Raw genomic sequence first — 12,062 nt, 5'->3', positions numbered from 1 at the left:
GGCTACATCCACTCTGATTTCATCCATTTTGTCCACTAGCGCTGACCTGGATTCTTTAAGGGCTTGCAGGACTGTTTCAGCTGAGGCTAATTGTCCTTTGGCACTCCCCATCTCACCCTTTTGGGGGTGACCAATGAGGTTCCGCACTTTTGCTTGTCATTGGGCATTCTTGTCTCCTGCCGTTTTGAGGCTTTGTGGGTTGTCCATTTGAAATACAAACAGCCCAGAGGGCCAACTTCTCAATCAAGTTCCCCTCCCCACTCCAGGAGCAGCATTTGACCATCACGCTGGTCTAAAGCTCCACTGTGGCTCTAATTTATTTATTTTAGAATTTTATATTGCGCTAGCTAGACCCGAAGATATCAGAGCACTTTACACATTATGCAAAGCAATTACTCAGGCTGCCTGCTCTTATAAATTGTACGGACTAGGTGTGGCTCAACGTGACCCCTCCAGCCCTGTTCCAGGCCTTTGTGTCCACAGGGAGCAAGGAGCCCCCCGTCTCCACTTCCAGTCTGTGTTACTCCCTCATCCGTGACTCTGCAGAGCTTAATTTGCTATGGCCCTATGTGACCCTATAGGTCCCCAAACTGACAAAAAAAGAGAGATGCCCCCCCCCGCACAAGGTGTTAAGGCATTGGACCCAATTTTTGCATTTGCCACTTGAAGTAACAGTTTGGGTTGCTTCCACTGGGCTCTGACATACCACTGTCCAGTCTGTCACACCTTGTCCTTGCCAGTCGAGCCCTCACAAGGATCATGGTTTACCCCGCAGCATTTTCCATATCTGCCATGCCAATACAGGTCACTAGGTGCAAGAATCAGAAGCCAAGAGGGGGAAAAGGCCCCTACACTGCTCCCGTATAAGACTCCTCGCCCAAGCACCAGGGTGCAAGCTGTCAGCAGAATCTGCTTTGCGGCAGGTGCCTGCACCTCCCACCAGACCCACCTGGCTCTTTATTCCTCTTGGGGCCTGCTGCCTCTACCAGAATGCTCTGTTCTGCCCTATCTCCATGCCAGCCACTCATCAGGCTCCAGCATCACTCTCCATCTCCTGCCGGGACGCTGGACCAGGGACAGGAAGGAAAGAGAGCCTCTGAGGGCCCACGCTTCCTGAGCAGGTACCCCAGCCTTCACATACACTTGGTGTCTGCTGGGCCTACCACTCCACACAGCTATCTCTACAGCTTTCTTGGATCCCACCGTTCGGCCGCCATCTTGTGAGCCATTGTGTGCTTGGAGGAAGTGCTCTCACTCTACCGGCCACACCAGGGACAGGCAATTACTCTCTGCGTTTTAGGCAGCAGCCTGGGGGGCTACTGTCTCACCACCCACTCAGACTGCTGATGACTTAGGATTCTGTCAGATAGTAGGGAATGTGGGATCCTCCATATTGGCCAGCAGGCCACGCCCCCAAAGAAAACTGATTGTGCCCCCATAAGCCCCTCCACTGATGTTAATGTTAATTTTTCTTATTTTATTAGCACGCGTCCTGGTGCTGTTATCTGCCTTTCTAAGTTTAGCTTCTTGGCAAAGATATGTTTTCATTATTTTTCTAAAGATGAATGATTGCTTGAGGTGCATAGGTACTCGTGGAGAGTATTCCACAGCCAAGATACCACGTAGGAAAAGAAGTGTGCTCCTTGTTTGAGTCTGTGGTGTGTGGTCTGGAGCCTGGCCTGAGATCCATCTGCACTGGTGCTGTCAAGTTCAGGTCCAGAAGGAGGGCCCTTTCGATGCAAGAAACAAACTGACCGCACGTGCATAGAGCTGATATGCAGTCCCATCCCAAGAGGTTCTAGGGCCAGAGGGCCTGAAGGGGTTTTAGTCTTGTGAGTTACTCGAAGCAGAGACTGAGGCTGACTAGCAAACCATCGAATTGTCAGTCTGGGTTTCTTTGCCAGTACGGCTTAGATTTTTTTAGCAACAGTATGACTGTACAGAGACCTGAGGATGACTTTGTGTTTGGGCATTATGTAACAATGTCTTGTGTTTTTGTTCTTTCTCCATGCACGGTTCCCACATCCATCAAAACATTGTATGTATTTCTAGTGCGTACTCCAACCCACCCACTATGATGTGGTAGCCCCTGACTTAGTGGTCTCTGCCTTGCCCTCCTTGATGTAGATTGCATTGGAATGCACCAATGCTCCTTTGCGTGCATGAACTCTGCTTCAGCGAGATGCTGTACATGCCTGTGTATGAAAAGACATTAAAATAAAAGACATGTCCTTGTGTTATTGATGAAAGACCACCAGCTTGCCCATCACACCGGCTCTTGTCTCTCATCTCTTCTAGTGGAGGAGCGTGACTTCATTGGCGTGGACAACTCAGGGAAGCGACTGCTTTACATGTCCAACGAGGCCGACATGGAGGAGGAACTGGTGATGAAGAAGTCCATCCTACAAAAGTAAGCACGGGGTAGAGGTGGCACCTGGGACGGGGTGGTAGCCGCACAAACCTGAGGTGGTGTTATGAAGCTCATAGAAAAGGAGGAAATGGCGGCCAGGCATTTTCCTTCCTCATGATGAAGTGAAACAAAGGGGAGTGTTTGCATGCTTCATCTTGTTCTTTGTATGTGTTAGTTCTTTGTTTTTTCCTCTTTGCTAAATGTTTCTGGCACCCACAAAGGAATCCATCATTGGTTCCATACTCAGGGGTGCATTAGAACGTACACTGACATGTTTTGCCCTTATCGCTCCTCTGGTGGATTTAGCTCCTCAAGATGGCCATACTACAATTCTACCACTGTTTTGGGCCATTACTTGGCGTATTCTCCATTACTTGTTTAGGAGGCTTCAGCCTGTTATCATCTCCTTCATTTGGATGTTGAAATAACTACACCAGGCTTATCATCGTAGATTGAGCATGTGACGGGTACTTAACTCAATCTGATGTAAGGCAGTATTAAAGGGTAGCTAGCTTCTGAGAATGGGGCCAGACATACTTTCTTCCACCTACTTTTTCCGAACGATTGTAAGTAAATCGAGCTGAAGGCCACGCACACTGAAAAATCCTAAAGGCATTAGATATCCTTCAATGCTTTTGGGACTGGGAGTTGAACTATTTCTTATGAAACTCACATTTGGGATGATGTGTGATATTCCCTCAGTATCACTGACCAATTGCGGCAACCCTGACTGCAGCAGTGCATTGACCATATTGGCCAACTCACACCATTCCACCTTTGTGCCTACATGGTTTTACTATTCAGAAAAGGGGGGTGGTTTTACTGGCAGGGCACTTTTCAAGTACATTCATTTGAAGGAATGTTTGGAATCCAGCTTTCCATGACCCCTTGAGCTTTGCCTCCACCCATCTTTACCCCACCCTTCTTAAGTAAGTATTTCGTAGCCGCACAATAAGTGACTCAGATTTGGTAAAAACATCTAATAGTGGCTTTGAGGACTTGATATTCCACTATGTATGGAAATGAGTGACACATTTTCTTATATTGTTGGTTACTTCAGGTTGGCTAATTTACATGAGCGGATATTTCCAACCTTGTCAAGGACATACGGTACCCCAACACACGTGTTCAAGTAGGCTCGAACCCAAGCTGCCAGAGATGAGGTTTTCTCAATGCTAATCTGTCCACAGATTGCTCCACAATGCTCAGTTTTTGATAGAAGGCATTTGGATGAGAATGTGTGTTATCGAGTTAGCAGGATCTATTACTTTTTTAAGTGGGTAGACTTTAATATAGTTATCCCTGAATGGTTCAGAGCCCTGTAAACTAATACAAGCACAGTTAGACATTTGATTTGGGCTGTGGTGTGGCTAGATAAAGATCAAGAGCAAAACAAAACGTATTATTCAGACAAAAGTGTCTACCTTTAATTGAGTACAATTTGAACTGCATTATTTATTGTGTCTTGTTTCTGCTGTGTTAGGTAAATTTGTGTTTCTAATAGACAGGTGCTGTTTGTCTTAGGTTGTCATAATTCATTAGTTTATTTTTCACTCTTGATACTGCTTCGCTTCTTTTTTCATTTGGTTGTTTTTATCAACCTCTCTCAAATACCAGTTAAAAAGGAATGCTAGATATTTTTCTGAAAGGTGGAAAAGCCCTCTCGAAGCCACTGGGTCCTTCTCCCAAATTTGCTTTCCTCTCTTCCTTCTTCCCTTGATAAGGGTATTACAATCATTTCTGACTTGACTCTATTAAGTACTTTGTCCACTTCCCTCTCTCCCCCGTAGGCACAAAGCTTGCAGCCTGAACTGCCACCAGAATATTGGCAGGGTGGGGGGTAGCCATGTTTGAGGGGCTCCGCTGTACTTTAAAAAAAAACTAATGGTAGGCCTGTTGGTAATCCATTCTCTTGAAAAGAAAGTCACAGGGTAGCAGAGATGCCAAGAATGCCTTAATCTGCATAAATCAATCATACAACTATTGCTTTTCTTAAATAAGGTTACACATCTTTCATAATCTCTTTTAGTATTAAAGTGAATACTTAGAGGCCCGCCTTTTTATCAAGATCCTGGTCACACTCCTTATCTAATATTCAAACACCTACAGTCCACCCCCCAACAATTAGGGAGAGTGCTAAATATACAACGTCTTCAGTCTGATTGCAGATCTGTGTTCCTTGTGAAACAATCTACATTGCACTAACTACCACAGAAGTTAGGTGTAGTAAAATAGAACATAGATGTGCACTCAGACTAAAGGGAGAGTTCACGCCTTTAGGTGAGCATTTATTGAGTAGAACATACAGATAAAGAAATTAAATGCCTAGCGATCGAGAGAATCAGAAAGATGATATATTATAGAGACTGATTTTCAATGAGCAAAGATTTATCTTCTTCGCAAAGACCCGTGAAGTGGGCTAAATGAGGAGTTACATTGGACATCACTACCAACAATATCAAGGCTCGTGACGTAGGGTAGGATTGTGGTGTGAATCCTTCTCTGCCTAATTAGCACATTCCAGAGCGTTTTTAGTTTGGGGTTTGCTGATGCACAACTAATCGCTAACCATTTTCAAGAAATGTCTTTTCTGATGACAGGCTGCATTCACCAGCCTTTAGATGCTGTGCTTGCCCTTCAGCCAGGCCCTGTGCCCAGCCTCATTTGGCTGTGAGCACTGTGGTTGGCCAAAGGGTCTGCCTGGCCTTGCATGGGCCCTACCTTTCTTTTTGCCAAATGTCATGCAGATTCATCAATCTGTTCCAAAGTTATTAGTTAATCAAACTTTATTGCCCCCTTCCCCACAAGCCCCTGCCCTCTCGCCCCTCCACCCTGCTGGAACTTTTCAAAACTGGGTATTGTAACAGAAAGCTAAGCCTGGTAAGTGCCGTCCAACTTTTGCTTGGTTTCATCAATCTGTGCCAACTTTGTTAGCAAGTGAATACTTTAAATCTGCCCCATGGACTTGCATGAAATTGAAAATTCCACAAGCTACCTAATTGTGTGCAGAATCATCAAAAGTATTTATGAACTCAAAAATGTTCTCCTCCCCCCCTTACATTTTGCCCGGCCATTCATTGATCAGCACGAAACCTTAAACACCTGCCCCCACTGTAACTTGTTAACTGCCTGTCACATTTGATAAACATTGATCAAACAGTACCCAAGTTATTTGAAATTAGATTTTTATTATGCCCACCTTTGAAACAGTGCCAGAAACCCTGACACACCAGTGAAAAAGTAATCCTTCTAAACTTCTGACAGATGTTGTGCAGATTCGTCACAGAGTGTCAGACTTATTAACACATGAAAAAAATGTTTCCCCCTCACTTATTTTAACCGGACCTCACGTTAATGAACCTGAAAGAATATGAAACTATCAAGAGTAGCCCTGCCTCAGCCTGCAAGTGTCTACCACATGTCATGCTTATTCGTCAAATGGTGCTAAAGTTGTAAACAAATCAATAAATATCTTTAGTGTTAACCCTTTCAAGCCTATGCTGCACCTTTTTTCGAATGCTAACATTTCAAGCCATTAAACTATTAAATTGCAAAAATCCAGATTTTAGATTAAGTTCGACATTCATGCCAAGTTTACTGTAAATATGGTCATGTCGTAGCGGAGAGCAACATTTTCTTATGGCAGTTGAAAGAGGAAAGCAGGCATGATGTCTTTTGTAGAGCAAGAAACGCTGCCTATAATGCATCCAGCACTGAAACGGCTGTGAAGATTGCCACCTACTTGAATTCAACTCCTATTGGGCTTCACAAGGGTAACCCGACTCGTAGCGAGTGTTGCTGGCGACAATGCGGGGCTCAGAGCACCCTCACTCACATCCTCTGGGACTTCCTAAAGGTGACCTCATTCTGGGATTCTGTCCTGGATGATATCGACACCCAGCTCCCCAGGTTCCCGTCATGTACCCTGCTAGGACTCCCTAATGCCCTTACCCACTCACATCACGCCGTCGGGCGTCACATTAGCGTAGCCCTGGGGGCGGCCCATCATACCACCCTAACGCTGTGGGGAACCGCCACTACACGACACACCTAGAGTGACTTCAGGGCCTCTGGTCCGTTCTGGGAATGGAGAAGCTCACTCTTCCGCTCCCTACCCAGGGTGAGACGTATAGAACTCCCTGGCAACCATTCATAGCCCTGGTGCTGACCATCAAACCATCCTAACGCTGAGAGGAACCGCCACTACACGACACACCTAGGGTGGCTTCAGGGCCTCTGGTTCATTCTGGGAATGGAGTAACTCACCCTTGCTCTCTCTGCCCAGGGCCCTGCTGTCTCAAGAATTTAGGGAACTGACCTGTATCTTCATATTGCTACTGGTACCCGAGAAGGGAAGAGGAAGGGATATTGGGTGGTGGGTGGTGGGGGGAGGGGTGTTATTGTTTAAAAGTTACTCTCTTTGTATGTGATTTCGAGGGGACTGAACCTTCCATGATGGCAAGTTCATTGTTGTGATGAGCAGAAGCTGTAACAATAAAACCAGATTTAAACCATAAGAGAGGAAAGCACCCCCACCCACCACCGTCTAACTATTTTCCCTTGCACAGTATTGTACTGCACCAATGTGTATAGAGACCTGGTTGAGAAGATTATACTTTTGACCAGAAACATGAGAACTTTGCCCCCAAACACTTCTCTGAGAACGTGAAAGAAGATGAGTTGTGCATCTGGGTATGCATGCTTTACTTGTGCGTGACTTGGGTGGCTCTCTACTGGCTGTATGCCACCCGTCATGGTTTTATTAGGGCTGCACCACTCTGGTTGTGTGCCAAGGCAGCATGGTCCCCTACTGGCACTTGGCAGGGCAGAGTGGACCGCACTGCGGGATGCGAGGATGACATGCCTTCGTCCTCTGGCAGACCTCCTGCTTTTCACGCCTGGATGCCGGTGAGCCCCTAAATCTCGTCCCTCCGCACAGTGCCTGTTGGCAGCTAGCCTGTGTCTCAGCAGCTCGGCCTCTGGTGGTCCTCCCTCTGTTGTATTCAGTCTTTTGTTTTTCCTCCCTATTGTTGGTTTGCTTCATCTGCCTTCCATTCTGGAACCTTGCCCTGCAGCCCACACCACCAGCCTTCCCGCTCTGTCGCCGCCATGTCGTTTTGCTTGGTCTGTGGGTGGAATCCTGCAGATGAGCAGCCGACTTGGCCAAGCTCCGCGCTCTGACTCCTTTCAACAAAGCGGAATCGTTCAATTCCTCCTGCACTTCATAAATCTGTAACTTATACTAATGCGGAGGGAGCTGGCTGAAGCTCGTCCTTCAGGAGGGCTGGCAAGAACATCTGCACTGAGCTTCTGTGCCTCATGGGACGAGTCCTGCTAAGGAAATAAATTCTGCTTTAAAAGATCACTTGTAGCACATTCCTAAGTCTTACAGAAGCCTCTGTCAGGCCCACCGGGGCTGCAGTCCTTCAGCCCTCGAATCACAGTGCCGCTACCAGATTCTGCATGTGTAAGGCAAAGGCGCTGTATGCTCAGACTGTAGGCTCACTCACATGCGACTCACCCGCTTCCCCCTGGCTCCTGGTCCAGGCCAGCAGTTTACAGAATGCCAGACCGAAGCATGTACATCCTCCTGAGCTCTCAACTCACCTGATTCCCAATCTCACCTGACACTCAAAGCTTCCAGTCTTTATCACCTGTGCTTGATGCTCTACTGTGCCCAAGTCTCCTCCGCTCCATCACCCGAGTCTCTACTGTAACGACTGACCCGCATTTGACTCTCGATCATTCCCACAATCTGAGTCTCTTTGCTTTACCAGATTCTATGATGTACTGGACTCTCCACCCGACAGTGTCCTCTGCCACATCCTTCCCACGTTTAACTTTGCCTGATGCTCCACCTTGGGTATGTCCATACTGTGCCTCATTCTGAACTGAATCTCGTTCTCCGCTTTATAGCGCCTGGTTGTTGACTCCACCCAACTCTCTACTGTAACCATCTCTCCGACATGCCAGAGTATCCACCTCCTACGTCTACCTAACTTAGCAGACTCTGGTCCATGGTTGGAGAGCCACCATATCTGCTCCCACCTCATCAGCCCATCCTCCTTACGAGGAAGTGTCCGTACTGGCTAGGTCTGTGTGTTGCTTGGGTTATCAGTAACATTCTTTAGGCACCGACCAACCACCTAAGAAGCCATGATGGATCGGATGCACCCGACGCGCTATACATGCAGCTTTCTACGCCTTCACACTGGTAGCCAGGAAGATATCAATTATTATCCCAAGGTTGGGAATCCCAATGGGAGATTTGGTTATGGCATTAATTCTACCTTCAAATCACTGGTGTGAACCAGTCGCATGATTTGCAAAGTGAGAAACACTCACACACTTTAGACACCCTGGCTCCAGTGCACAAACAACTGCAAATAGCACTTGGGATCAGGCCCACTGTTTGACGTCATCTCCAGTTCCTCCCCGGAAGCACCAACCTATCAAAGTGTGCTCATCCCTTACGACATGTGGGTGCAGTTACTGGGGTGGTACATTGTGTTTTCGGGTGGGATACAAGTGACCAAAATAATTCAATAAAAAGTGTTTTCCACAAACTAGTAGTGAAGTGATGCTCATTTCCTGGTGTGTAAACATGGGGATGGTGGTACAGCATGCTGAGAATTGCGGCGTAGCAAAGCTCCTTTCTCCTGCCTGGAAATCAAAGCATCAATTCCGCTTCTCTGACTTTAAAAACTGGCTTTTTAACACCAAAAACGAAATGGGTCAGATATAAGTTAGCCTTCTGTGTTTTTTCTGTCTATGTAAGCATTAGTGATGCCACAGATAGGCGCACTGTACAATGTGGCGGAAACGCACTGGCTGACCTCTTCCATGTAAGTGCTGAACATAGAATTTCAGTTGCAAACCACTTTGATACGCATCGTACCCAATCAGAATTTAGAGGTAACGCACCTTTTAGGCAGATTTGGTGTGGGTCACTAAACCTATTTTGAGAGTCGGAAATGCTTTTCCAGCTCTCAAAATGGGTTTAATATGTACCAAAACCCATTTTGGAACCACAAACCATGGTGCAGAGTTTGCAACAACAAAATGTCTTTATAGATTGGTCAATAGTTTCTAAAACACCCAAACTTTAAATAAGACTTACTTAATTTGGCATAAAAAAGGAAAGCTATAGCAGTGCAAATACAATAAGTAAGTATCGCTGACTGTGGTGCATGTATCTCACTGCCACTATTCTGAAACAGGTTAGTGCGGCGTCTGCGTTTTTGGTAAACTGAGTATCTTGCTTCCCAGCTCACTGAAGTCTGTGCATTGGCTAGCACCAATGGCACAATCGCTTCCTTGGAGAGAATATTAGACTGGTTTTACTCTGTCAAATGACGGTGCTCCCAACCTCCATTTGCCTGCATAAAAGAATAGCAGCCCTTATCCATTATGCTGGACGGACCGGGTTGTGCCATGATTGAACAGAAGAGACACCTCATGGCTTTTGGAATTCGTGGTTGGGTAATATTGACAGCTTTGGGTTTCGGCAGGTGCTTCCTTTACTTTGGGTCTAGCATGGACATGCTCTTGGGCCTGGGCCTATCAAAAGCATGTCGTTTGCCACCGCCATTTAACTACCGCCAGGGCGGTCGACCGCGAAGCTGGGGAACTGGGTTCGAGTCATTGCAGGGACGCTAAACATCATATGATTCTGGGCCAATCACTTCATCTGCCCTCCCCGTGCCTAACAAAATGAGTGTGTCGGTCTGTAACAAACTGGTGCTCATGTAAAGCGCTCCGATACCTTCAGGTTGCGTCCGCGCTATACGAAACCACAAAAAAACAAAAAAGGACAGCTATCAGAAACATGGCTCTGGAAATCACCTGTGATGCTGAAAGTCCAAAGCTCCCTGCCATAGTTGTAACATCGCGCAAAGTTGAGCTTTTTCTTCTTCAATGGTTTACCGCAGTGGTTCCCTAACTCTGGTCCGGGGAAATATAGGGGTCCGCGAAGCCTCCTCAGATGGTCTGCGACTACTTCGAAAATGAAATAATAACAGATTTATAAAATGTATATAAATAAAGAGGCTAAATGTACAATTGAAAATGTTAAGACCTACTCTAAATGTGAAGGAATTACAAACTGGAGATTGAAAGTTAAATTAGTATCCTCAGAATGATTTGTGGGAGCAGTGGAGGCGCATCAAACAAAATACAGGATGACGATGAGTGGCCTCAATTGAATTTAGAAAATCTCCAACCTTTATATTAAAATTATTTTTTTTTATATATATGTTTGAGAATTAAATAAAATGTGTTGTTTGTGTATTTCCATGATTGTTTTATTGTGTATTGTTTTGCGGTTCAAATCATGGACCATGCATAGGCAGGGGCCCTGGGCTAGCAGCCATGTCTCAGTGGGAGGCCCCGGATTCCAATAATGTTTCGGGGTGGAGGGGGTGTTTCCATTAATGATTAATCTGGCGTCCCCCGGAATCAAAAGGTTGAGAACCACTGACGTACGGTTTATAGAGTGTTCACCTGGGGTGTGGAGTCTCTGAAACTGAGACCGTCCGGCACAAACTCCCAGACGCCATCAGGAAGAGTCACACATCGTCCTGACCTTTGAACTCAGGGTGTTCACTTCCTGCCTGACATTGGGAAACTGGCCAGATGGTGGCATTGTGCTTAGTGGGGTACTTTTGTACTTCTGTATCCCTGTGGGTGACCTTTTGGTACATTCTAAAAAACACATTGTGGCCAGAACATTGCTCTGACTCAGAGAGAACTTATGATTTTCCAAGAGGCCCGAAAACAAGTCTGCCCTTCCCCTGGGTTCAAGCATGCACAATTAATGATTTTTTTACATTTATTATTTAAATTTTGCATTTTGTTTCCACCTGCTTGTTTGTTTTGGCTTGCGGGCACAGAGGACATACAAACAAAGCTTGGTGTAGGTGCTTTTGTTGGCGTTTAGGTGTGGCTTTGAAGGTTGTATCTTCCTGTGTCTTCCAGTCCATCCCTGCTCCTGGCAGCATATCACTCCAAACCCTAGACCAGTTTACTCCTGCTGATCATAACTCCTTCAGGTAAACAGATGTGCTGCGCTGAGAGAGGGCGGGGGGTGGGGGGGCAAAGACTGCCTTTCAGCCATCTGAGGAGAGCAGGCACACACACCTCACTCAAGGTGTTACTGCATGTTGGTGCCTCAGATGAACAGAGTGTGATTCCAGCTATCATCTAGCAAGTAAGAAAGGAATATCCCCATCTGTCATATGTTGACCCTTTCACCTTCAGGGGATCATGTGTCTATTCAATGTCCTGAAGTTGCCTAAACATCGCCACTTTGCTAGACCGGTACTGCTGTTGATTGCTGATTAGACATGGCGGGGCTCCGCATTACTACTCTTGGTGGCTGATTAGACATGGCGGGGCTCAACTGTACTACTTTTGGTGGCTGATTAGACATGGCAGGCTAGACAGTGCTACTGTTGGTGGCTGATTAGACATGGCGGGGCTCAACTGTACTACTTTTGGTGGCTGATTAGACATGGCAGCCTAGACAGTACTACTGTTGGTGGCTGATTAGACATGGCGGGCTAGGCAGTACTACTTTTGGTGGCTGATTAGACATGGTGGGGCTCGGCAGTACTACTGTTGGTGGCGGATTAGACTTGGTGGGCTAGGCAGT

The 12,062-nt window shown here is 46.4% G+C and overlaps 1 protein-coding gene across 1 annotated transcript in view; it reads left to right on the top strand.

The window, feature by feature from the left end:
• The window catches only part of EIF2B3 (eukaryotic translation initiation factor 2B subunit gamma), a 479,361-nt gene that overhangs the window by 164,917 nt on the left and 302,382 nt on the right, over positions 1 to 12,062 (top strand). The window contains exon 5 of the mRNA XM_086952297.1: positions 2,299 to 2,410. Coding sequence (XP_086808423.1) covers positions 2,299 to 2,410 — 112 coding nt within the window. The remainder of the gene's footprint in view (positions 1 to 2,298; positions 2,411 to 12,062) is intronic.

Source organism: Lissotriton vulgaris, chromosome 1_1, assembly GCF_964263255.1.
Source record: "Lissotriton vulgaris chromosome 1_1, aLisVul1.2, whole genome shotgun sequence".
Lineage (NCBI taxonomy): Eukaryota > Metazoa > Chordata > Amphibia > Caudata > Salamandridae > Lissotriton > Lissotriton vulgaris.
This window is presented reverse-complemented; position numbering and strand designations above follow the sequence as displayed.